The 27,398-nt window shown below is 42.6% G+C and overlaps 2 protein-coding genes across 5 annotated transcripts in view; one reads left to right on the top strand and one right to left on the bottom strand.

The window, feature by feature from the left end:
• EPB41L5 (erythrocyte membrane protein band 4.1 like 5) overlaps window positions 1-10,694 on the bottom strand; it is a 135,100-nt gene extending 124,406 nt beyond the window's left edge. For 3 of the 4 annotated variants that reach the window (XM_036858285.1, XM_036858288.1, XM_036858289.1), the window contains exons 1-2: window positions 10,158-10,694; window positions 4,292-4,478 (exon numbers count right to left, since the gene is read on the bottom strand). In XM_036858285.1, the coding sequence (XP_036714180.1) occupies window positions 4,292-4,471 (180 nt within the window). In that variant the 5' untranslated portion in view covers window positions 4,472-4,478; window positions 10,158-10,694. Of the gene's footprint in view, window positions 1-4,291; window positions 4,479-9,163; window positions 9,185-10,157 lie in introns of those variants that run through there. The other variant, XM_036858286.1, reaches the window with a different exon arrangement.
• Window positions 8,565-27,350, top strand: LOC118897778. The gene is made up of 8 exons (XM_036857096.1): window positions 8,565-8,915; window positions 9,017-9,145; window positions 9,371-9,715; window positions 10,688-10,807; window positions 14,656-14,782; window positions 15,891-15,968; window positions 16,078-16,195; window positions 25,536-27,350. The coding sequence occupies exons 1-7, from the start codon at window positions 8,565-8,567 to the stop codon at window positions 16,146-16,148; spliced, it is 1,221 nt and encodes a 406-aa protein (XP_036712991.1). The 3' UTR covers window positions 16,149-16,195; window positions 25,536-27,350.
• The last annotated feature ends 48 nt before the right edge of the window (window positions 27,351-27,398 follow it).

Raw genomic sequence — 27,398 nt, 5'->3', positions numbered from 1 at the left:
TCATCGCCTCAAAAAGAAACCTCATATCCTTTAGCTACTGGCCCCAACCACCCTTCACACCATCCTCTCTGTCCCCACCCATCTGTCCTAAGCAACCTCTAATGTGCTTTTTTTTTCCCCTTTGGATTTCTCTATTCTGGACTTTCATGCGAACGGAATCACATAATATATGGTCTTTTGTGACTGGTTTCTTTCACCTAGTATAATGTTTTCAAAGTTCATCCATGTAGCATGTATCAGTACCATTTCCTTTACGGTCAAGTACTGATAGTATTCCATTATACAGATATAACACATTTTATTTATCTATTCATCTGCTGACACTTACCTGTCTGGGCTGCTTCTACCTTCTGGCTATTCAGAATGATGGACACCTGTGTACAAGTTTTTGTGTAAACGTGTTTCCAATTCTCTTGGGCATATACCTAGAAGTGGAACTGCCAGATCACATGGTAACTATGTTTAATCATTTGAGGAACTGCCAGACTGTTTTCCAGAGCAGCAGCTGGACCACCTTACCATTCCTGCTAAAACATGTAAGAGGGTTCAGATTTCTCCACATCCTCACCAACACTTGATATTACCTGGCATTTTTATTTTAGCCTTCCTAGTTGGTGTGAAGTAGTATCTCATGTTTTTTATTTGCATTTCTCTGACAACTAATGATGTCAAGCATTTCATGTGCTTGTTGGTCATTTGCATATCCTATTTGGAGGAATGTCTATTCAGATCCTTTGCCCATTTTTAAATTGGGTTATTTGTCTTTTTACTATTGGGTTCTAACAATTTTTCACATGTTCTAGTTACTCATCAGATATATAATTTTCAAATACTTCCTCTCATTCTGTGAGAGTCTTTTCACTCTCTTGATGGTGTCCTCTGAGGCACAAAGGTTATAATTTTGATTAAGTTCAATTTATTTATTCTTTTGTTGTTCATGTTTTTGGTGTCATATCCAAGAAACTGGTATCAAATCCAAGGTCATGAAGATTTATCCCTGAATTTTCTTCTAAGAGTATTATAGTCTTATGTTCAGGACTTTGATCCATTTTGAGTTAATTTTTGTATATGTAGGAGTTAAGGGTCCAACTTCATTCTTTTGCATGTGGCTACTCAGTTCTAGCACCACTTGTTGAAAAGACCATTCTTTCCCTCATCGAATGGCTCTGGCACCCTGTCAAAAATCAACTGACCATAGATGTGTGGGTTTATTTCTGGGTTCTCTATTCTGTTCCATTGGTCCTTGCGCCAGCAAAGCACACCATCTAGATTACTATTGCTTTACAGTTAAGTCTTAAAACTGGGAAATGTGAGTCCTACGACTTTGTTCTTTTTCAAATATTGTTTTGGCTATTCTGGGTCCCTTGCAATTCCATATGAATTTGAAAATCAGCTTGTCAATTTCCACAAATAAATCAGCTGATATTCTGGTGGGGATTATGTTGAATCTGTAAATCAGTTTTGGGTATATTGCCATCTCAACAATGTTAAGTCTTACAATTCGTGAACACAGGATGTTTTTTCAGTTATTTTAAGATACAATGGTCTATATAATTTAAAGATTTCAGCATCTGTATCAGCAAAGAGGATATATAAAAATTATTATCTAATGGTTAATCAAATATTTCCCATTAATTGAAAACTTAGGAGATGCAGAGTTTTACAAGACAGGCTATTTACTAAACAATACTAAGCTTATAAATCAAAGGAGTTACTATGGCATTCCCAAAGAGAAAGTTTAAAAACCAGATAATCAGAAATTTCTATCTGATGCCTTGCCTTTATCATTTACTGAAAGGCACTCTCACTACGTTAATTCCTTAAAAAAAAGGAAGTAGAAGGTATTTAAATTCCTCCCCCAATCTTGAGGGGAAAGGAGAACCGAAGAAAGAAAATGACTATTACTACTAAGTATACATTAATTTGAAGTATATAGATCTAGATTTCTCTGCAGATAATCCCTTGCATATTGCCTGGACAATCATCTGAGTTCCATGCTGCTTGCTATGATCAATACTGACGCGAAACCCAATGGGAAATAAGTATGTGCTTCATTCAATTTCTAAGGTCAACTCTAAATCTTCTTTCAGAGTCATACTAGACTGGCTGAGAAGCTAAATCAAAAAAAGGGAAAACCTGGACATCCCTGGTGGCGCAGTGGTTAAGAATCTGCCTGCCAATGCAGGGGACACGGGTTTGAGCCCTGGTCCGGGAAGATCCCACATGCCCCGGAGCAACTAAGGCCGTGCGCCACAACTACTGAGCCTGTGCTCTAGAGCCCGTGTGCCACAACTACTGAGCCCATGTGCCTAGAGCCCGTGCTCCGCAACAAGAGAAGCCACCACAATGAGAAGCCCGTGCACCGCAACAAAGAGTAGCCCTCGCTTGCTGCAACTAGAGAAAGCCCATGTGCAGCAACAAAGACCCAACGCAGCCAAAAATAAATAAATAAGTCTGTATTAAAAAATTAAAGAAAGAGAGAAAACCTTTTCTTCCCAGAAATTACTATTCTTCTGGACATTTTCTTTAGTAAGGCAGTTTAGCTGGGAGGGCAATGCCCATTTTATATCCACGTAAGCATCCAGAGTTAGCTTATTAACTCGAGGATTTCCCCTGCGGAGCTGAAAAGGCGACCGCTCTGGCTGCACAGAGACAAACGTAAAACTCCTGGCTTTTTCGCTGCAGCTGTGTGCGCGCAAGGCGGGCTAACACTTCTGGCCTGATGGAGTATCACACACGCCCTCACTGAGCGCACCAAGCAAGGGAAAGCATTCTAAACCAGTCACTAGCCATTTATTCTACCTTCCTGGTGTCAGCTTCTCCATCAACACCCTCGAGACTTCATACTTCCAACATTAGGTAATGAGAAACTTCCTTTCACTCTCCTACACAGCAATCTCAACATTTTCACCACATACCTAAGCATATTTCAGTGGACTCGTACACAGAACTCTTGAGATACTTATCAAATAAATATGAAAACTACCCTCACAAAGGAGCACATGTTGGAACATCAGACAAACCCTCAAGAAGCCCTTACAGGAAGAAAATTTAAATGCATTAAAGTCTTTCAGAATCAAAAACCCTGAAAATGCCCAGTCTAATGTACAAATATAATAAATACTCAAAAACATGACTTCAAAACACTTCAAGATATCCTGTCTTAATTTTATCATATTCCATTATTTTGAAAACGTAAAATGTACATACCTAGTAGTACATTCTAAATTACTCAGTTAATCAGAATATTCGTTTAAACAAACTACCCAGTCCCTTCATCTCTCACTCTGCGAGTCTAAGGCCGTCCACGGCTCGTCCGACCATGCACCACTGCAGCACCCAGGCTACCGCTTCGCACTAAGTGTTCTTTAATTGCATTTTGCGTGAATGAATGTGCACTAAAGGAGTCTGTAGGGCGGGAAGACACTGTGGAACATTCAGTGACACCTCAAATTGCACATTTTACAGCTTAGTCACGTAAACCTTTTAATACAGGGCAAAGACATGAGAAAGAGATTTGGTATCAGCAAACAGCTCAGAAAGAAGCTCCACACCCCCCATAGAGCTACCTCCCCTCCCCTCAAAAAAAGAGACCTGCAAGGAATAAGTTAACTCCTTTCAGATATACTGGATTGTTTCACATTGTGAGTTATGATTATTCATAACTGCAAAAGAAATCTCCCCAAAATGTGAATATAATTACAACATCCAACCTTGACATAAAGATCACAGTGTATGGAAAACCTACCCTGCAAACTACTTTGGGAACAAAGAGATGGGCAGCCAGAGCTGAGGGGTATGAACGAAGTCCTTTTCCTCACTTCGTTCCATTAAAACGTCTACAAGCACACCGAAGTGGGCAGGAAGTATTTGTTTTGAGGAAAGTGAGGAGTGTTTTGAAAACTACAAAAAAATACAGAGAATTAAACGTCTTACAGTATCCAGGTAAGTATCATCATCGTCCCCAGAGATTCTCACCGCTTTAATAACTGCTCAACAAGGACTGTGAGGAAGGCCCGGGAAGCACAGGGCGTGCTGCCACCGTGGAGAACACACAAACACGCACGCAGAAGACTCACACCAGCAACCGCCCTAACATCCGAAAGTTCCAGTGAAGTGCCACTAACTCCAGAGAAGTCCCAGCGCTCCCGCTATCGAAGGCCACCTGATCCACGCACCCGTGCGGCGGGCGCGGGTCCCACCTGCCCACGTGACCTGATCCTCCGCCCCTCCCCGCAGCTCCAGAGAAGCACGTGACCTCAGCACGAACGTGCAAGTCAGCAAACCGTACCGGCAAGTCCACGCTGACATCGGTCCCGTCCAGGAGGGACACTCGGCAGGTGATGACGGCCCTCGCGTCCCCGGCCGCAGGGATGTGCGTGGCTGCACGCTGGGCCTCGCGGAGCCGGTCCCTCTCGGCCTGTCTGCGCATCGACCGGCGGCCGAGCGTTCTGCGGAAGAAGCTCAGCATTTTGTCACTGCGAAAGACAGGAAAAGCTGTCAGAGGTCTCCCGCAATTGGCTGTCAGACAAATGGTGTAATTTAGTAAAGTTCTGTGGGCACTAGGAGATATGTTATTAAAAGAGCATCTGGCCAAGTAAATTTGAAAAAAGTATTATTAATACTGGCTACTTCAGTTGAGTTTTTAAAGACCTTAACCTAAAATATGGCTACAGCTCACAGCACTTCTAAACTTTCTGGACTTTTTTGTAAGGAGCTATCTGGTAAGAGAAGGGCAAACATTTATGAAGTTCAACAGGTCTTTTGGGCCAGTAATTTATATGTACAACAGCCAAATACCCCTACAAACATTAGGAGACGATGCCATACACTAAGGTGCCCCTTGATAATAACAACCATCCTAAGAAGTTCCATTTCTTCTCTGGCCAGATTAGCTACTATTAAGTAGCAATTTAAAATCTGTAATAGAATATTTGATAAAAACTTATATTTGAATTACATTTGAAATAGATGATTATTTTTGTATTTTTACTATGAAATTTCTATGAATTTAACAGTAATTTATAAATTACTATGAAATTTCAGATAGCTTTTCAGTTTACAAACCCTCGTATGTAACGTGTGGCCCCAGTCTCCTTCTCCCCAGGGTTCTTTTCGGGCATTGCTCCCTTTGCACCTTGCTGGCCAGTCTCATTTCAGCGGCCTGTCAAAGGTCGCACTTGTCACCGCAGACTTCTAACGCCCTATGTCAGAGAACCCCTCCTAACCCCTGTTAACTTAACTCCCCCTAACCCTCCCCTGAGGAAATTCTGACATCTCAAGAGTCAGTCACTCCCATCATCACACTTTCACTGAACCTTGAAAATGTTTTTCTGCCTCACTAATCAGATTTTAATTATTCATTTACATGTCCATCTCCTTTATTGTAAGCTCCTTTTTGAAAACTTTTTAAAAATTTACTTACTTATTCATTTATTTATTTTTATTATTTATTTATTTACTTAGCTGTGCCGGGTCTTAGTTGCAGCATGCACGCGGGGATCCAGTTCCCCCACCAGGGATCAGACCCAAGCCCACTGCGTTGGGAGCGTGGAGCCTTATCCACCAGACCACCAGGGAGGTCCCTACTGTAAGCTCCTTGAGGACACAATTCCTACTTTGAACAGGTAGCCACCCAGCACATTTCATCATCAGGTACAACAAACGTTCAGTAAATAATCTTACTGAGTACTCAGAAAAACTCCCCAAATAATATTGTCTTATTTTGATAAGCAAACTAAGGGTCACAGAAATTAAACCACTGACCAAGTCCATTATTTAGTAAATACTGAAGACAGGGGCTCAAACTCTGATTTTCTGACTCCAAACCTTGGTCTTTCTACTACATTCATAGGACTATTCATGCAAAACTCACATTATACAGATAAGAAATTATCAAAGACCACAGCTAAAAAGATGCTGAATGAAGATACAAACATAAAACACACACGATGAATCTGTTTCTTAAAACTTAATTCAGCATATTCAAGAAATAAATTGCAAAGGGGTAAAAAAAAAAGTTGCAAAGGAAATTGCAGATTCAAAGAGACTTAAAACACATATCAAAAAATCACCATGTGTGGGCCTACTTTTAGATCCTAATTCAACTAAAAATTCTTTTAGGTTGTCAGATGTTATCATTGAGGGAAGCTAGGTGAAAAGTATATGGGAACTCTGTACTACTGTAACTTCAGCATAAGTCTAAAAATATTTCAAACTAAAATATTTTCTCAAGTCACGCATTTGTTATTATACATGTAATTTATAAGAAGTCTAGCATAACCAGCTGATGCTGTAAACTAGATAGATGCATTTATAAACATGATAAAAATAAAAGCTGAAGTGTTAAAATAAATGACATATTTTTTAAAAATTCAGTAGCTATCAATTGAGAATTACAGCCTCATTTTACAAGTACGCATACTCCTATGTAATCAGATAAACTGGCAAAACCATGACAGCTGTCATCGGAACTTCCTAAGGACACAACTATACACACAAACATCTGAACACTAAGTGGATTGTTTATGATAATCAAGGAAGTACTGCCAACTTTCTTTTGGATAAACCAGTGGTGTTAAAGATACGTTTTAAAAAGAAAGTCTTTATCTTTTAAAAGTACATACTGAAAAATTTATAGAAGAATGATGTGATGTCTAGTATTCGCCTCAAAATAATACCAGGAAGGCAGTTAAGCGGGAAGAGAGAGGACACAAATTGGCCAGATAACTGGCCAACAACTGTTGAGGCTGACGGGTGCATGGAGGCTAATTATATTCTTCTGACTACTTCTGTATACGTTGAATTTTTCCATAATAAAAAAGTTTTTTCTAAGGGAAAAAATGTTCAAAGTGAAATACAACTTTATGGTTCCTAGGAAGTACATGAATTATAAAACAAGTTTTCTTTCACCTCACCCTACACCTTAAAAATAGACTCACTGGACTTCCCTGGTGGCGCAGTGGTTAAGAATCCGCCTGTCAACGCAAGGGACACGGGTTCGAGCCCTGGTTCAGAAAGATCCCACATGCCGCAGAGCAACTAAGCCCGTGCGCCACAACTACTGAGCCTGCGCTCTAGAGCCCACAAGCCACAACTACTGAAGCCCGTGAGCCTAGAGCCCGTGCTCCGCAACAAGAGAAGCCACCGCAATGAGAAGCCCGCGCACCGCAAGGAGTAGCCCCGCTCGCCACAACTAGAGAAAGCCCGCGCGCAGCAACAAAAACCCAACGCAGCCAAAAATTAATTAATTAATTTAAAAAAAAATAGACTCACCATACAAGCAGAGTTAACCTGCTAAGGAAAAACACAACTTCTTTCTTATTTATAATTTAAATAACTATGTACTTTGAACTATGAAACTCCATGCCACAAATAACAGGTTCTTTTATTTTATTTTTTTAAAGGGAACGCTATTTATTTATTTATTTATTTATTTATGGCTGTGTTGGGTCTTCGTTTCTGTGCGAGGGCTTCCTCTAGTTGCGGCAAGCGGGGGCCACTCTTCATTGCAGTGCGTGGGCCTCTCACTATCGCGGCCTCTCCCGTTGCGGAGCACGAGCTCCAGATGCGCAGGCTCAGTAGTTGTGGCTCACGGGCCTAACTGCTCCGCGGCATGTGGGATCTTCCCAGGCCAGGGCTCGAACCCGTGTCCCTTGCATTGGCAGGCGGATACTTAACCACTGTGCCACCAGGGAAGCCCAACAGGTTCTTTTATAAAAGAATATGAAAGCACTTACATGAAAACAAATTTCAGATGGACTAAAGAAGTAAAAGAAATGAGTACTAGAAAAAAACAAATAATATATTAGGGTGAAATTCCACAAAAAATTTCTTGAAGGATTAATAGGCAGTTTAATAAAGAACTATCACAAATTGTTAAGATAAACAACCCAGAAGAGAAAGAACAGACAAGATATGAAGAAACAAGGTCTCAAAGTTGACGTGCAATAAAAATATTCATTACAAAGATGTTCAACCTCACCAGTAACCAAGCAAATCCAAATTAAAAAAATAAGATACTGTCTGTCATTTAAATGACCCTAGATACCCAGTGCTGAAAAGGGTATGTGAAAAACAATCACTCTCACACCATGTCCCCCTGCAGGAAGAAGTCAGCACACTATGAGAAATGTTAATGTGCACACCCTTTCACCCAGCAGTCCTACGTCTAGTAGGACAGCCTAAAGAAATGTCCCGTATGTGCTCCAAGTTACGGAAACAAGAATTTTCAGGGCATGATTAAGACAGTTTTAAATACCTCTATCAACATGCAAGTAGTTAAATGATGGTTCATACAATGGCACACGACACAGTTGTTTTTAAAGTACAGTTGACAGAGACACTGACAAAATCTACAAGTGAAAAATGAAATCAGAAAAAGGAGCATAGTTCACTCCACACTGGGGTGGGGTGCACCCATATACATATTCTTACACCTTGTACACACACAAAAGCACGAGAAGGACATGCACACTTAAGCAAGGTTGTCTCTGCAGAGGGTCCTGTGGAGGTTCTCAGTTCTTGCATAATACCAACATACGAACACGTCCGAAGTTTAATAAATGTACTGCCGACCCGTTCTCCCACGTCCACCCTCCCCAGCCCCCTCCTTCGAGCCGCGGCAGCGGATTCTGAGCGGCCACCCCGCCGACCCCTGTGAAGGACCCAGCGTTACCGGCCTCGCTCCCCGCCGCCGGGACCCTCGGGCGCCCACCCCCGCGCTCGCCCCGCTCGGGTCAGGCTTCCACTCAGCCCGAGAGCCCGCGGTGCCGCCTTTCCGCCAGCTGTGCCGGCTTTCTGGGTGCCCTCTCCACGCCAGCTCCCCGACCCTCTCCTACTTCGCACGGCCACCTTCAGACGGCTGCTTGGAAATGTCTCTTCCTCAGAAAAGCATCCCGTGCCGCCTGAGTTGGGTCTCCTTGCAACAGCCCTAGACCGCTCTTTGTAACACTCGAGGGACTGCAATTAAATGCCACGCCGTCTGTCCATTTTACTGGGTGTTTCCCCCACTAAGCCACACACAAGGACAGGGACCCAGTCCGACTCGCTCCCCACGGCGGCCCAGCCAGCACGGCAGTACGCGCATCAGGCGCTGCGTGAACAGCTCGTCCGAAATAATACAACGGGAGTTCGGGGTGGTAAGGTTTTGCCTATTTCTTACACAGGAGTTTTGAATCTACCACGTCTAACTTCTCAGCTGTGAACTAAGGCGGGCTTCCCCTACAACCGGAAGCATGCAAACTCAAGTCGTCCGTTTACCACCTAAGTTCACTGAAGTTTTGGTTTTTTTAAATACACACCTAAATCTCAAGTCCGCCGTGATTCGTGCACACTCTGCTACGTGAGCGGTGGCCACAGTCCTCCGTAGGCAACCGCACCCCCCAAGGAAAGACCGCCCGCTGGCAGCCGGCGAGGAGCGCTCCCGGGACGCCTCCCTACGCGCCGGCTCCCGCACGGCTTTCCGGCTCAGCACAAACCCCAGTCGACCAGGGTCAGGCTTACTCACCACCACCAGGGGACTGACACCCTCCCGCCCAGTGATCCCAGCACGGAGAGCGTCTGCAAGGGAGGCCTTCAGCAGACGGGGCAAACAGGTCGTTTTCTAAAGAACGAGGAGAAAACCCTGCCAACCAGCGCCTGTGAAACCATCCACTGTGTCAGTAGGACAGCAACGGAGCGACGGGAAGCCTTCCCCCAATTCTGGAAAAAACACGTAATATCCACTTAAAACGCTGCCAAACGGTCTAAAAGACTCGGGTGTGGTTGCTCTGACGGCAGAACCGTAAGGGCAGGTACCACCGAAGCCGACCCCCCCGGAGCCCGGCGTCCGGCCCGGCCGCGGTGTGGGGGGGGGGTCCCCGGAGCCCCCCTTCCCCACCCCCACCCCCACCCCGGGACACCTGCCGGTCCGCCCCCGGAGCGCCTCAGCCCAGCGCGCTCGCGACCGGCCCGCGGTGCGTCCCCGAGCGGCCACGTCCGCCCGCAGGTGGACACCCGGCCCGGCCCGGCCCGGCCCGGCCTCCCTCCGTCCGCGCCCGGCCCCTCGGCCGCCGCCCGCCCACCCCTCGCGCCGGGCGGCCCGAGGGTCCCGGGTGAGGCCGCAGCCCCGGCGCCGGCGAGGAGGGCGTGAGGAGCCGGGCGGGCGGCGCGCTTACCTGGCGGCGACCACCCGCGGCCACGAGAGGGGAGAGACCCACGCGAGGCGCCAGGGGGCGGCTCAGGGGAGACGCCGAGAAATGGCGGCCAGAGGCGCGCCCACCACACTAATCCCCGCGGACCCCGGCCGCCAGCCCGCCCCTTAAAGCCCCTAAGCTCCGCCCCGGGGGCGGGGAACGCCGCTCTTAAATGGGCAACGACACCGCCCCGGAAGTTGCGGGGCGGGGAGATGCTCGGGTTAAAGCGGCTATGCAGACCTGGCCGGAGCTCTGGCGGCTGGTTTAAAGCGGCTCTGCAGCAGCCCGGTCCCCGGGGGGTGCGCGCCCGCCGCTTAACCTGCGGACGGAAGTGACGCTAGGTCATGCTGTCAGTCCTTCAACAAGTTAATTCACGCGGCGAATATTTACTGCCCGGCTGTATTCTAGTGGGGACAGAGACGGTGAACAGATGCATGAAGAACGGTAAGGCAGCGGACGGGAAATAGGAGATTTCTATTTAACGGAGAACGTTGCATCCTTTCTCCGTACAGAGAATTCAGGTCAGTGCCCGTGATGGGCCAGGGTGTGTTCTGGGCAGCGGAGATACGACGGATAAACAGGACACACGAAGAGACCTCATGCGCCTTCCGAGCTGGCAGGAGAGACAGAAAGTAAGTGACATCAGTTAGTAAGATTCAGTACCAACTATCAGTATTCGTGGTTAGAGTTGGGCACTAGGGTTAGGCCCTGCTAAATGACAAAGAGAAAGCTAGATGGGGGACGGGGACAGAGTGAGGACTGGTGGTCTTACACAGACCCGTAGGGAAGGAGGAAGGTCTCCTTGGAGTGAAGGCCTGAAGGAGGTGAAGGCGCGCCCCTGCTCGGCCCGGCCTGCTCAGGAGAGTGAGGTGCCGGGGGGCGGGGGCAGAGGGAAGGGCCGTGGGGGACCGAGACGACAAGTCAGAGAGGACAGGGCCGAGCTGAAGGGGCTCCGGGGCCCTGGGCAAAGCTCCGAGGGGTTCAGTGGAGAACCTGCTGGCTGAAAGCATAAGGGCCCTTCCTAGGGTTTGGCGCTGTCCCTTTGAACCCGCACCACCCCAAGCCCTATCCGTCGTATGGGGAGACACAGCTGGGGGCTGCGGTGTCACAGGAGCTGGGGTTGCCCAAAGGCCTTCACTCGTGCGTGTGGCATCTCAGCTGGGGTGGCTCTTAGGAGCAGCTGAGTTCTCTTGGGCGTCTGCAGCAGGATGGTTGAAGTGGCTGGAGCCCCTCAAAGAGTGAGGACTGAAGCTCCAAGGCCTATAAGGGCAACGCCCAGAAGTCACACGCTGTCATTTATGTTGCGGGTTACTGATTAAAGCGAGTCAGAAGGCCAGACCCGTTTCAAAAGGGACGGAAACAAGATTCCACCTCTATTTTTTTTTTCTTTTAATAGTATTAAAGTAGAGAAGTTTTCTTTCTCTACTTTTTAAAAATAGCTTTATTGAGATGTGATTCCCCCATTTAAAGTGTACACTTCAACGATTTTTGTGTATTTACCAAGTTGTGCAGCCGTCACTACAATCTCATTACAGACATTTTCATCACTTCTTCATGGGAGGAGCAGCACGGAGGTACAGGGGTGAGAGGAAATGCTGGTGGTCATCTTTGAACTTTAGCTCAATAAAAAAGCAATGACACAGCCATAAAAAAGAATGAAATAATGCCACTTGCAGCAACAGGGATGCCACTAGAGATTATCATACTAAGTGAAGTAAGTCAGAAAGAGACAAATACCATATGATATCACTTATATGTGGAATCTAAAATATGACACAAACGAACTTATCTACGAAGCAGAAACAGACTCACAGACTTGGGGTTGCCTAGGGGGAGGGGGGGTCAGGAAGGGAAGGGCTGGGACTTTGGGATTAGTAGAGGCAAACTGTTATATACAGCATGGATAAACAACAAGGTCCTACTGTATAGCACAGGGAACTATGCTCAACATCCTGTGATAAACCATGATGGAAAAGAATATGCAAAAGAATATATATATGTATAACTGAGTCACTTTGCTGTACAGCAGAAATTAACACAACATTGTAAATCAACTAGACTTCAGTTAAAAAAAAGCAGTGATTACAATGATGCTGACACGGAGATGGGAAGTGTGGCTCAGGTATAGATGGAACTAGAAAGGGCCACAGGGTGACGCTTGGTGACGAGTACATTAAACTATTCTGTCCATTGTATGTACAGGTTTGAATTTTTTCCATAGTAAAGAGTTAAAAAAAAAACAAACAAACCAACTCTCTGGGCCATGTACCCCGTGGAAACCCTTCATGTCTCCCCGGGGTTAGGTTACCCTGTTTGAGAACTGTCTGGTCTTGAGTGCCACCCGCCCAGTCTATCAGGGCTGAGAGCTGTATTGTACTTTTCCTGTCTACTGACCAGCAATGGAAGCACTTTCTCTCAATGCTTATAAACCAGCTTCATTGTCCTAAATTGTTGCCTAGCACACCAGTTTAGAGGAACGGTCCTCTGCTCCATCCTTTTTTCTACCTCGGTCAAGGGTAGGGTGGGGTGAGAGAAATAGGTTGAGAAATATGGTTATAGGCTGAAGGAAATTTGAAGTCTTGGAGGATGCAAGCTAAGGGCCTCAGCCATAGGAGGTTGTTTGTGCTCTAATCATGAAAGATTATTCCTCCTAACAATTCATCCTCTCCCCCAGGCATAGACACCCTCTGCAACATTCTTGTTTTGTGGTGAATTAGCCCTCTAACTGCCATCCACCAGAGACAGAAGGCTCTCTCCTTGGACACAGCTGAATTAAGTTATAATGCACTTGGCTGCAAGTAATAGAGAATACAATTAACTGTAGCTTAAAAAAATAAGTAGACTATTTTTCTTACATAAGTAATCTAGAGATTGGTTCAACTCAACAGTCCAATAGGATCCTAAACTGTTACTCTTTCTGTTCTGTCATCCTCAGTATGTTGACTCTGGTTTTTATGCTTCTAGCCTACTGGCCACAAGAGGGCTGCAGTATCATCAGCTCCCCTATCTGAGTTTCAGAAATGAAAGAGAAAGGGGAAAAGATCTTCTCTTCCCGAAGCTTTTTTTTTTTTTTTGGCTGTGCTGCGAGGCTTGCAGGATCTTAGTTCCCTGACCAGGGATCAAACCCAGGCCACGGCAGTGAAAGCACCAAGTCGTAACCACTGGACCCCCAGGGAATCCCCAGCGAAGCCTTGTCTTTAATTCAGGGAAGGAAGTCCCACCACGCCCTGTCTCATTGGTGAGAATGGGATTACCTGCCCACACTGGCCATAGGGAGAGAGAATACCATAACTGATTTAGACCAATTATAATTCACACTTGGGGTTTGGGGAAGGGCCTGCTCCCTCTGAGATTAAGGGCTCACCATTAACTTCTTGAGCAAATCCAAGTTCTGTTAGCAGGAAGGAGGGGGTGTTGTTAGGAAGAATGGCTGTGGGTAAGGTATCGAAAGTGCCTACTAGAATAACCCACTTTTGGTGGAACAGTCCTGGCCATGGAAAGATTTTCCTCTATTGAACTAACATCCTCACCCTAGATTTCCACTCCTATTTTAGGTCCTGGTTTGCTCTCTCTGGAGTCACAGAAAGGGGTATATCCAGGTTTTGTTAGTTCTGAAAATCATATAATACAGTTGGTGGGGGGAGGGGAGGCTTAAGTGAAATAAGACAAATTTAAAGATTGAAAGTGAGTGAGATACAGGGTCTTGGAAGGGGCCCATACAAGTCAGGAGCCCTAAAGCTTAAACCTGATTATCTTCACAGTAAATCCACCTTTGCCCACAAGAAAAAACATGGCCCCTCTTTCACACCACAGCCCTTTATTTTTTTTTAATTAATTAATTAATTAATTAAAAGATTTTTTTGGCTGTTTTGGGTCTTGGTTGCTGTGCGTGGGCTTTCTCTAGTTGTGGCAAGCGGGGGCTACTCTCCATTGCGGAGCATGGGCTCTGGGTGCGCGGGCTCAGTAGTTGTGGCTCACAGGCTCTAGAGCACAGGCTCAGTAGTTGTGGTGTGTGGGCTCTAGAGCACAGGCTCAGTAGTTGTGGCGCATGGGCTTAGTTGCTCCGCGGCACGTGGGATCTTCCCTGACCAGGTCTGAAACCCGTGTCCCCTACACTGGCAGGCGGATTCTTAACCACTGCGCCACCGGGGAAGTCCCCACACCACAGCCCTTTAAATAATTGAGGACATTGGTCCCAAGTCTGCAAAACCCTCTCCCCTTGATATCCAAGCTCCTTACTTTCTCAGTCAGCTTGTCTGAACTGGTCCACACGGGTGGAGCCATTCATGCTGAGGCATTCTGAGCTGAGTGAAGCAGAGAGAATTCCAGTATGAGAGTCAGTCCTCCTGGAGGCTGAAGGGGCCCTGCCTTCCACAAGCGTCCACTGAGAAGACCCTTGGTGATTAGTAGAACATTGCAGAAGTGATGGTGTGTGACTTCCATCATAAGTGACAGTGCCGCTTCTGCCTTGCCCTCTTAGATTGCTCACTCTGGGGGACAGCAGCCACCATGTCACGAAGACACTCGAGGAGCCCTGCGTAGCCACCTGGATGGAGAGGACCCGAGGCCTCCCACCAACAGCCAGCACCCACTTGCCAGTTGTGTAGGTGAGTCATGTTGCACCGGATCCTCCAAGCCCTGTAAGCCTTCATATGACAAAGTCCCCACCAATGTGCAACTGTGGCTGAGTCAGAACCACCTATCTCCTGTCCCACAGAAGCTGTGAGCAATAATAAATATTTGTTGTTATTTTAAGCCACACACACAAAAAGAAAAAAGAAAAAAATTAAAAAAAGAAAAGAAAAGACCCTTGAGAGAGCGGGAATCAGGAATAGCTTGTTTTCCAGACACTGGATCAGGAGAGCACTGACTAGTCAAAAATGCACACAATTAAAAAAAAAAAAAAATCAGGAAGCACCACTAAGACGGAGTTTGATTAGCATACTGCAGAGTCTAGACTTCAGTTCAGAAGCTAAAAGATCCAAAATAACTTTAAGTCTGTAAAATGAGGATGATACCACCTTCCTAAGAGGGTAGTTAGGAAACTTACATAAAATAAGTTAACTGAAAATGTTTTCGGAAGCACACAACACTACATATAATGTAAAAGTTATAGACCAAGGAACAAAGATACCCGCGCTGCCAGTGGGCGATGGGGGCTCCTGGAACAGGGCGGTGGCCTGGGCCTGGTTGCACGTGCTCGGGTGGCTCCCTTTACCCAGCTACATCTTTCCTGAGCCAGAATCTCATGTCTGAAAGTTCACCCTTTCTCTCCTTGCAAGTATTCCTGGCATGTGTAAGAGCTTAAACTAATTCACACTGAAGTATGAACCACTAGACTAATTGAAGGACACCTTAAAAGAATGGGGGAGGGCTGGGGTAGAGGTGTGCAGAGAAGGGAGATGCAAGATAAACTGGAGAAACTGGAGACAAGTCACTCCCTTCTCCAGAGCACAAAGTCAGGCTTTTCCCTACTTCTGGAGATTCAGGACAATAGACCTAAGCATTCATGTTCCATGAATCCATATTTCATGTATCATTTTGTTCAGAATTATCTGGAACAGAGCCCTGCTGACCTGGTGGCAGACACGCGTTCTTTATTCTGCCAGGGAAAAAAGAATTTCAGGAAACCCTGGATGGCTCCAGGCAAGTTCCTGCCATTGAGTAACAGAGAGGCGGAAGTGAAAACATTCTCCCATCTGGTTTGCCCAACAGTGAAACCACGAGGGACTGAGAGACTTAAGGGAAAAAGAGGGGAGGAGCCACGGCTCGGCGCCCAGACGTTAAGTGCACGTGAGTCACCTGGGGATCTTGTTGCAAGGTTAAGTCTGGGGTGGGGCCTGAGAGTCGTTCGTGGCCCTTACATGACTGCCCCACACCTGTGACTGTTGTGTGATTCCAGGACCCACCAAGCTATCAGGAGACCACACAGTAGAAAGACCAGTGGTGACTACCTGCCATGAATTCACTTGACAAGCATCCATCTTTCCTGGCATTAGTTTTCTCGTCTATAAAATGAGGTAATTTGGGACTTCCCTGGTGGTCCAGTGGTAAAGAATCCACCTTCCAATGCAGGGGACGTGGGCTTGATTCCCTGGTCAGGGAACTAGGATCCCACACGCCACGGGGCAACTAAGCCTGTGCGCCACAACTACTGAGCTCGTGCGCCTCAACTAGAGAGCCTGCGTGCCACAACTAGAGAGAGAAAAACTGCCACACCACAACTAGAGAGAAGCCTGTGCCGCAACAAAAGTCCCGCGTGCCTTAACAAAGATCCCACGTGCTGCAACTAAGACCCAACGTGGCCAAAAATAAATAATAAATAAATCTTAAAAAAATTAAAATCAAATGGGGTAATTAGAACAGATGCTTCCTGAGATCTCTTCCAGATCTTAAAACCTGTGATTCTACACCTATTTCAATACATAAGAGGATTTCATTTAATTTTACATAAACCAAATACACAAAAAAATTTGAATTTAGTTTTGTTAAAAATAAACCAAACCTCAAATTTCCTTTAAAGAGAGAATCATCACATTTTAAATGCCTATTTTCCAAAAATTGATTTAGAAATATGAGGTCAAAGTTATGGCAATGATTTTTCAAACATATAAACTGGTACTGTTCTTTTAAAAATAATTTCTCTCAAAGAATATTAACTTTGGCTGTAGAGTCAGACACCTCCTAGACACACTAGCTACTTAACTTCCAAAGAATAAACTGAGTTTTAACTCCTCATCTGTAAAATGGAGACACAGTTGTGAGGGTCAAACGCAGTGGTGGGCAATTGCAGTTCAGGGGCTTTGTACCTCATTCCTGGTGCCGATAATGCCTGAGAAAGCAGTGGGAGGTGAAGCTGTGAGTTTAGGTGGAAACTACTTCACAGGCTTCTGGATCTTCGCAGTGGTAGCAAATCTTTGTCCTCAGAGGGTGGATCTGGTTCCTGGCAACAGCCAGAAGTCAATCAGAACACAGTCGGGTGAATGTGTTGGAAGACCAGGAGTCTGAAGGCAAGGGGTTAAGTGCAGTCCATGAAAACGGCAGAGTAGGGACCTTGGAAAATCCAGAAAAGCAACCAAAAAACCTGGTCAGAATTAACTTTTTTTCAAACTCTGGATAGCAAGCAAAGGCTTGCAACAATCCAGAGGTGTTTATTCAAGGAAAATAGCTAAATGCTGGTAAGAGCAATGAGTTTTGCGGCATTTTAATGGGCCTGGGTCTCAGCTCGCTCTCCCCAGTTCCTCTGCAGCCTTGAAACCAGCAGCCAAAGGGCCACCTGAGGGAGCAGAACAGCCAGAACTTCAAAGCCCATCCCAGAGAACTGTAACTTTCTTTGACCTAACTCAGAGCTCAAAATGAAAAGCTGGGGAGTCAGATGTGCGGAGGGGCTCTGGAAAGCTCTGACACATTTCTGGGACTCTCAAAGGCCACTCGTGTGCACGGGGCCATGTGCGTGCCCGGCTCTAAGAATACGTTTGTTTGAGCTCAATTATAATCCCTTAGTCTGTTGCAAAAAACAGACCCCAAGTATATCGATTTTTTTCTGTTAGTCTCTCATAATTGTCTTGTTCATACCAATTTTCAAACTTCGAGAAAGTATTAATGACACCCGTATAAAGCTTTTGGAAAAACGCTACCCTTTTTCTTTTCACATGCACATTTCATTGGCTTATGTAACACATAATTAATTAAATGATATAATGAAGATAAGTAAATTTGCATATGTAGGTTAGCAAATAAACACAGCTGGTTTTAGGAAGCTTACAAGGTACTTGGTGGAACTAGCAGAACCCTGGCATAATAGCGGTCAGTGGTGGCAAGCGGGGGGCAAGGGCAGAAAGCAGAGTGCCAGTATACTGAGTAGGTTATTTGGATGGTGGTTAAGAAAGCTTCAGTCACAGATAGAATGTTAATAGGAATTAGAGTAAAGCTTTTGCAAGTATGCTCCAAATTCAGAAGTCTTAAAGGTGCAGATTGATACATTTGTTTTATAAAAGTATTAAAAATATCATCATACCCCCCAGTCCCAAATAAGAATAGTCAAAAGACAAAGAACACCATATGAAACAGGTTTTGCAACACGTTTGACTGTCAAATGACTAATTTCCAACATCTCATATAAATAAAACATTAAACAACCTGATGTAAAAGTGAGCAAAGGATATCGATATGGAATTTAGAGAACAAGAAATATAAGAGATCAATAAAGATATGAAAATCTATCCAACCTCTTTATAAATACAATGTATGTCAAAACATTTCTTTCATGAGATGAGCAAATAAATGAAGTTTGATATCAGTCCTAATCAGAATGTGGGGAAACAGACATTCTTATATGTTTGGTGGAAGCATAAAGTGATATAATCTTCTCTGAGAGCAACTATTCACATTTAAAAATGCAGGTGCCCAATGCTTAGCAATCCTCCTGCTAGAAACTGACCCTGTGTGTAGACTTGCAGTGATTAGTGAAAATATTTGCACGAGGGTGCTCACTGCAGCGTTGTTTCTAGAGTATAAACTGGAAACAAATGTCCATCAAGAAATTACATTACGGCATATCCACCCGTATGATGGAGGTCAGCGCTGTGAGTCAAAAGAATGAGGTAGATCTGAGTGTGTTGGTATGCATATACTTCCAAGATGAAAAAGCAAGCTGCAGAATATATTGTACAATCCCTTTGGCCTTAACAAAACGTGTATGTACACGCAAATGCTTGTGCAATATTTTCCCCTAGAAGACACGAAATTTAAGGTTGCCATTGGTTTGAGGGGTACTATTCTTAGGGGCGGGGCATGGGACAGAGGCTTTCACAACTCCTCCTGAGTCTTCCTTATACTGTTCGTAGTATCACGTACATAAGAAAAGAGGCATGGCATTTACTTTTGCCTTCTTATTTCTAGATACAAAATTAAATATTATTTTCTCCAAGAAATTTTCTTACAGATGACAAACGGCATACCTAACTGCTCTTGGGGAAGGTATAAGGCAAGTGGGCTTCAGACACATGAAGGGAGGTCCTTTACTTTGACTGACAAGGTCTCAGGGTAGGAATACCGGAGTAGAGAGGCTGGGGCTGGGAGAAGAGGAATCCAGCGGAGGCCACAGTGAAGGAGGAGCTTCTCATCAGACATTCTTTAATCTTCTAAATCCCTTTTAGTTCCTGACTGACCCACCCACCCCCAAACACAGCCACTGTGTGAGTAATTCTAGAAATAAATTTTGCATTTAGCATTCTCCTAGTCTCTTATAATCACCCACTAATGAAAAAAACTAACCATTGTTTGAAAAGCCCAACAACAAAAACTCCCATAAAATAATCTTCAAAACTCCTATACTTAAATTACTAAAGCACATCTTTATTTTGCAGTTGAACAATTTAAAGTCACAGCTAGAGTTTTTTCACGTTTGAACCTGAACAACTAGTTCTCAATCCAAATGAATTATGGCCAACAAAATATGTATAATAATAGCATTTCACATAACATAAACTGCTCTTAGGGTTAAAACAGTTTTAATGCAAATCAACATTTTTATCCTGTTTGCTGTTAGTATTCATAGTTTTTTTACATGAAACTCATTGCAGGAATTCTAATTTTTCACTGAAATTAAGACAAATCCACAAAGCCTTTCAAGCACACAGTAAGCTGCAGTGACAAATGCATAGTGATGATTTCAAATTATCCAGTGTTGACCAAATTCAAGCTTAAACATTTTAAGTGAACCCTAAGCTTCTTTGTCTCCTAACTATGGGAAACCATATGGAAAGAGATATTTTTGTGAAACAGGGAAAGAGAATTTAAAAAATTAAGGGGCTAATTCCATTTAGTTCAGTACAATCAAACGTGAAATGGCAGCAAATATGTAAAATCATAATTTAATTAGGAAATAAACTAGACTTTTAACTAAATGACTTTTTGCCCTTCATATTTACATATAGCACCTGTTACAAGAAAAAAAATTCCCAAATTAAAACAGCCTCTACATAGAAATATTTTTAAAACTACTACTTAAAAATATCCTTGATGAGTGTGTAGTAAACTATCTGTCCTAAACTCGAGCCTACACTGTAGAAAATAAAGACTAGCATTTCTTATTTGAAAAGGTTACCGTATGGATTGTAACTGCAGCTCCCTGGTGCTGCAGGAACACCGGCTGGACAGCTTTTATTTGCCTAAAAGCAGAAATATTCTAATGACAGAAAACGAAAACAGCTTCATGTAAACTTTTAGTCTCTTAAATCCTGCCCCTCAACATGTATACGAAGTGTCAGGACTTTGCCCCCTTCAACTTCCTGGTGGTGAAGCACTGACTTAACGCCTAATACAACTCAAAACCAAACAGATGGGTTTCCAGGTGTTCAAGTAATGTACAGAAACGCAAAGCAGAATGATTATAGTGAACCCAACTTGGCTGAAGCTAGCAGAATGATTATAGTGAACCCAACTTGGCTGAAGCTAGCTGAGAGGACTCAGAGTCCAGCAAGAGCCTTTATTGTGCTAAATAAACTACAAAAAAGTGGCAAAGCTAAAATCACACAAGTTACCTTTTAAATATCAAATGATCAAGAGATCATGGTAAAGCATTTAAACTTGGGTCCAATCCAATGAGTTCTACATGCTAATCCATTGTATTTTTCCATATTTACAAAACTCCTGGGATAAATTTTACCTTTAAATGTATAAATTAAGTCAGTAGTAAGCATGAAATAAAGTGCTGTTTGAAATTCAAGAAATCAATTTCAGCATTGAAATCTGACCTACTCTACAGAACACAAGAAAGCAGGAATAATCCTGTCAACTAACTGAAGGGTGGGAAAAGATGAGTGCCAGAGACTCCCAGAATTGGGTTGAAATTTTCCTGCTCAGGAAGGCAAAAAAAAAAAATGGAACACTACAATTCAGGAGTAGAAACGAAAAAGCTTCTTTCAATAAAAGGTAAAACGGGTTCAAGTGTCACTACAGCGAAACCACAAATCAGCACCTCTTTCAGTCTAAGATTGTAAGTAGGGCTGAGTCTCCTTGATGGCTTCATGGTGGTAACTTCATGTAGCAATGTGACATTTTAGTTAAGATTATCAGAAGTAGTATTTGCTAAATTTTGGAAACTCTCAGGGTTGAGGGGGCCTGATATTAATCCTTCAACAACTGTAACAAAAGTCAATGAAGGAAAAGATTACCTTACTTCACAAAGACTCTACCGTAAAGGGAGATTAATAATTTTTTTTTTTAAGTTGGAGGGATGGAAGTAGGAGTCAACATAACAAAGGCCCCACTGAGCCAAGCTTAGTGAGTGATGAATAATAAATACTACCTTTCGGGGCTTCCCTGGTGGCGCAGTGGTTGGGAATCTGCCTGCCGGTGCGGGGGACACGGGTTCGAGCCCTGGTCTGGGAGGATCCCACATGCCGCGGAGCGGCTGGGCCCGTGAGCCACAACTACTGAGCCTGCGCGTCTGGAGCCTGTGCTCCGCAACGGGAGAGGCCGCGATAGTGAGAGGCCCGCGCACCACGATGAGGAGTGGCCCCCGCTTGCCGCAACTGGAGAGGGTCCTCGCACAGAAACGAGGACCCAACACAAACAAAAATAAATAAATAAACAAATGTGGGGTTTAAAAATAAAATAAAATAAAATAAAATAAATACTACCTTTCAAAGAAATTGTTGAACAAATTATGCCTGTTGGTTTAAAATGTAGGGCTTTTTCCGTCTTCTGTCAGCTAAATTAATAAACCCTTAACCATATAAGACACCACTGCTACACGTCAGAGTTGGGCTCAGTGGTCTTACCTGTCCAAGATACTGAGAACAGAAAGCAAACTATTTACTTGTCAGGGCCTCTGCACATATTTACTGTGGTGACACTTAGGCACGGTTTTCTGGCTTCACCGAAGTCACACGCTCAGACTGCTGTCCTCATTTGTGGCTGGCACAGTGACAAAGCCTGAGAACTTTCCTTCACGGTAAACGCATGGAGCTCAACGCTTACCCTCAAACACATGTACCCCTACACACTCCAGAAGTCTAAAATTCAATTATTTTACACTTAAAAACAGTATACACACATTTTTTTGAAAATTTCTCTTCTAAAGTTAACACAAAGCAAAGTGAAAAAGAAGGTATTTGAAATATTGAAATATACTTCAATAACGATTGCTCTTATTTATAAAGAAAATTACATTTTTCTTCTAAAATTGCATTTTGTATAATGAAGTGGAAAACACTCTTCCTTTCCTTTTCAATCCCTTGCTAACTTTTTTTTTAAACAAAGAGTATCCTTAGAATCAAGTCTTAATTCTAATAACATTTGAAAGATACATTCATTTCTTTACAGCATGAAAGACATACAAATATCATTTTTTCCTTTTTAAACAATGAAGCAAAAGAAGTTAACATTTTCAGTCTTTTGTCCATAGAAAAATATTTTCTATATCATTTATACAACAATAGGTAGGAAAATTCTACAGTGTTTAACTGAAACTTCTACGAGCATTTACAAGGCTTTCAAACATTTTCATTCCTGCATTGGAAATTTTAAAAGGTTTCAGGAAGCTAAACATTAGAACCTCCTCCTAAAATTGTAGTCTTTAACTTGCAATATTGCTAATACCTTTCACTTTGTAAGTTTAAAAAAAAATTGGTTTACTTATTTATGCGCTGAACCCTACCTAGTCAATGTTGATGGATGGTACTCCGGTGGATTCCACCTCTGGCTGCCCATTTAGCTTGGATTACTACAATAAAGGTAACAATGACTAGGAAGCTTTAGAAATCAACAGTAAACTGCAGTAGAAAAACATACAAATAAGTAGCAGCAAATTTAGATATGGAAACAGAAATAACTATTTGGTGTCTACCCACAACAATTTCACCCAGATTATAAAAATAAAATGTCTAATTTCTCACTGAAATAGGGCTTGTTTTTGATAACATTGAAAGGCTTATTGTAGGAATTGCTGCTGAGAATAAATGAAGTCTGTGTGTAATAAAACATTGTGTTGAAAATAGTTGCAGATTTTGTAAAGTAAGTTAAACCAGAAAAGTACAATTTAGGGATTAATTTCATGGGCTCTCTATAAAATTGCTGAAATTATCTATTCGCAGTTAGCCCTCAAATAAGTTTTGTTATTATACAAATTCCTTTGGAGCTATACAATTCTCTAAAAACTTTATAAAACAGTTGCTACAAGCTGTGTTGTGATCACAGAGACCCCAATAAATCTTTGCCAACAGATCAGTAATTCTGATATTTGATAAAATTAATCCAGTGGGTTTTAAAAACATAGGTATTTTACTTAGAGGAAACACCAGAAAAAATAAAAATGGTTGCAGAAATTGTGGTTGGCTAGCTGAAGCAAACGTGGGAAGTAAGCTGTGTTAAGCTTTGTTGGTATGGCAGCTTACATACAAGAAAGCTGTGGCATAATTTATCTCTCTCCTCTTATTATTAAAAGATGTTTGTTTCAACAAATATTTACCTTAATGTAAGTGACTTAAATGCAAATTCACCTAAACTACAAAATAATTACTACAAATAAAAGAGGTGTAAACATATCCCACATTATTGTGGCATAAATAATTTTTATGAATTCAAAACTACTTTGGCAATCTTACCATCAGAATACCTTTAAATATTCAAAACACGGATATTAAATAGAACATTGTTAAAAATTGTTTCCTTCTCCCTTCCCGATAAGATTATCAAACAAGTAATGCTTTAATTCTACTGCACGTTCACATTATGAACATAAATTATTTAATTATAAGTGGACATACATTCTAAATCTTAGTTCTATGTTTTAAGTGCTTTTAAAAATTAGACCTCTAATTTGCATTTCAGAATGTTTTCACACTGCATGTGTATCAGCCTAAATACTTGACAGAAGCTACTGTTTATCAGGGAAGCATGACAAGCAGAGTTGGGACCCTAATTAGGATTGCTTTTTAAAGCCTACTTGTTCTCTAAATTAAATGACATCTTCTAAGGTCATCAAGTTATTAAGTAAAAACACTGCCTGAGTATAACTCTTGAACTGAAACAGACTAAACGTCACAAGAATTTATGATATTCACATACGTTGCCTATAAGAATAGAAGGTGAGACTGGATAAAATCTTTCAAGTTTCTTTCAGCGCTCAGGTTGTAGTACTTGTGGTGTAGACAGGAGGACTTTGTTCCAATACCTGGTCAGACCTGGTCAGACCTGCCAACAGATTATACACAACTCTACAGGTACCACAGTCCTTTACCCCTGTTTGTTAGTATTAGCCTTTGTGAAACAACACATGCCATCATCACACAAAAGCATCTCTACGTGCATATATTAGCACTTGAAACCTTCAAGCACCTGTCTTAATGGCTTAACATAGCTTACACACTTGAAGTCAGTTTTTAATCTGTAAATTTTCTCTTTACTCTTAACCAACATGGTCAACGCCCCCCACTTGTGCTGGGCAGGCCGCACAAAGGAAAGGGTTGCTTATGCTATTTACTCTGCCTTGGTTTTGGATGTATGCACTGGTTTAACAAATACTACCAGGTATGCCTCTTGTGAATGCGGTCTATTCCAAAATATTCCTCAACCTATGTACACAGTGCTGACACAAACCAGATGTTCAGTATAAGACCTAAAATGAACCTGGTAAAACCATCCTAAATCAGAGAGGAAAGGTTTTTACAAACATTTCTTAGCATTTACAAAAGCCCCTTGATTCACCAATACCTATTTCCAGTTGTGAGAATAACAGTCAGCACTGATTTCTTGAGTGTGTGTGTGTGTGTTGCAGGAGGGTGGCGGGGGGGGGGGGGTAGAACTGGCCGCTGGAGGGGGAGGGTAGTTTAGATACAAGAAACCTGGCACTTTGTTACACACTATTACATTGATATGAGTGGAATCTAGAACTACTTGGTGTATGAAAGCTGGGATTATTCCTAGAACCCTATTTAGATTGATGAACAGATTAAAAACATTCTCAGGCAGGGACTTCCCTGGCCGTCCAGTGGTTAGGACTCGGCGCTTCCACTGCAGGGGGCGAGGGTTTGATCCCTTGTCGGGAAACTAAGATCCCACAAGCCTGTCATTAATGATTTAAAAAGGCAGAAGTGCTCACTGCCAACAAATTATTAGAGCTACTCTCAGAAGTGTAAACAGAGCCCTAAATCCAAGAACATGCCAACCATGACATTTATCTGTTTATGTCTATATAACTTTATCTTTTTATCTATGGTTGTCATATTCTGTCCATATAGTTAGGATAGGTTTTCTTTTTAATTCAGGTGAAAAACTACTGCCAAAACAGTTATTAATTCTTAGATCCCTGACATTTTATTCTTTCACTTTTCAACTTACCATGATGACGTACAGCAGCCTGAATCACATCTATCTGCTGGCAACGAGCGGAATGTTCAAGAAAGACTGTACGGAGTTATTTACTATCTTACACTGTCTTGACTGTGAAATTCAGAAATAGATACAAGAATTTCTCTTTGACATAAAGGTCATGCTTACTTTTCTCTTTAAAAAAAAGGTAAAATATTTTAATACAATAATGTATTTGGTATCTTGGCTATTAATGTTTAGGACTTAACTTCCTAAAATTTACTATTATGGATTTTGAATATTTGAAATAACATCATTTAGATTATACTGAAGATTTTAAAATGTACATTCTCCCGCTCATACTAAATGACATTCCAAAATATCTACCATTCAACTGTAAATTTTATCAAGACTATACACAAATATTCAGAAACCACTAGAGTAAGTGAATCTATTTTAACCATAATCCATAGAAAGTAATTGTGTAATATAACATTTCAATAGCTGAGAAAATTTCCACTTATATTAAAATTGGGCAATTTCAAAGTTCTATCTCTCTGAGGACTTAAAAATTAAAAAACCTGAAGAGGAGAATATACACATCCTTAAAGGGAAGCAGGTCCTTCATCAGGCTGGACAATCAAAACTCTCCATATTAACATGCTTATAACTTAATAAGTATATATAAACTGGAGCAATTTAATTGTACACAAAAATGACAAGAAAGCCCTCCTTTCAGCTATTGAGGGATTACAATTAGAAACACTCAATGACGTTTCATCCCTTGTTTGTGGTCTCCCAACCAACAGACCAGTGTGAACAAAGCTTGGTAAGAACTGAAATGAATGCTGATCATTTACTTAGTGATAGAAACAAGTCACAATTAGCTGCTCTAACTTTAGTTTAGAGTATCCATATGTTTAACTTTAATGTGTATAGTAGATGCTATTTCTAAAGTTAGGGATAAAATAAATAAGAAATTTGAAGAATAAAGCATCTTTTAACTTCAGCTGCTGAACTGTAACCCCTGTCCCTCAGGAAAGGAATGTGCAGGTTTTGAATAATTCCATAGCAGCAGAGCGTTCACTCAGTAGAACACAAATTATCTTGGCTTCTTGTGGCAAAATACAGGAATTGAGTAAGAAATAGAATTTCATTACTCTTCTTTGACTGCATAACTCTCAATACGAGAAGCTATTTTAAAAAATGTGAACTGATTCAAAATGCATAAAACTGTAAATGTACAATATACATACATACCTCCTAGTGGGGTCAAAGGAGTGCCTTTTCATTAGACGTACAAAGACGTCTCAAGGCACTTAAGGGGTTAAGACACAATGCATGCATTCCTTTACATCAAGTATGTGAAATCACATGATTTGGAATAAGCCAACCTTATGATAAATATAAGTTACATTACTAAATTCAAGAAAATTTGTAGATCCTTATTTATACTTTCTATAAGATGCTGGTAAGTGGACAATGTGCAGCATTTCCTGGGAGAAGCAAAGTCCACCTTTCTTCTTCCAAACAGCAGGTCTCTATGGGGGGGAGTGTAGGGAGAGATGTGCTGCATCCACAGGCAGTGTACTGGCTAATACTGAGAATGATATTGCTAACATTTAAAAAGTAACATCTGGTAACCAGTATAGTAAGAACATGAATCGCTGGGAAACACCAGAGCTGACTCCTGATGGTGACTTCTTTTTGCTCTCAAGATACAGGTGTACAACAGAGACGATGAGAATTCTGAGCCTTGTTTGTGGCAATTCTACCAGAAGGGGACTGCATGGCACCACCACAAGATTCCGTAAATTACCCTGAACATACTCAGTTATTCGCTATTTGTTCGGAGCAAAGCGTGAAAGAGTCTTCAAACACATGAATTCCAGATTTTGAGAGAGTGAC

This window comes from Balaenoptera musculus, chromosome 7 (genome assembly GCF_009873245.2).
Source record: "Balaenoptera musculus isolate JJ_BM4_2016_0621 chromosome 7, mBalMus1.pri.v3, whole genome shotgun sequence".
Taxonomy (NCBI): domain Eukaryota; kingdom Metazoa; phylum Chordata; class Mammalia; order Artiodactyla; family Balaenopteridae; genus Balaenoptera; species Balaenoptera musculus.
The sequence above is the reverse complement of the archived record's forward strand: the minus strand, read 5'-3'. Positions and strand labels throughout refer to the sequence as shown.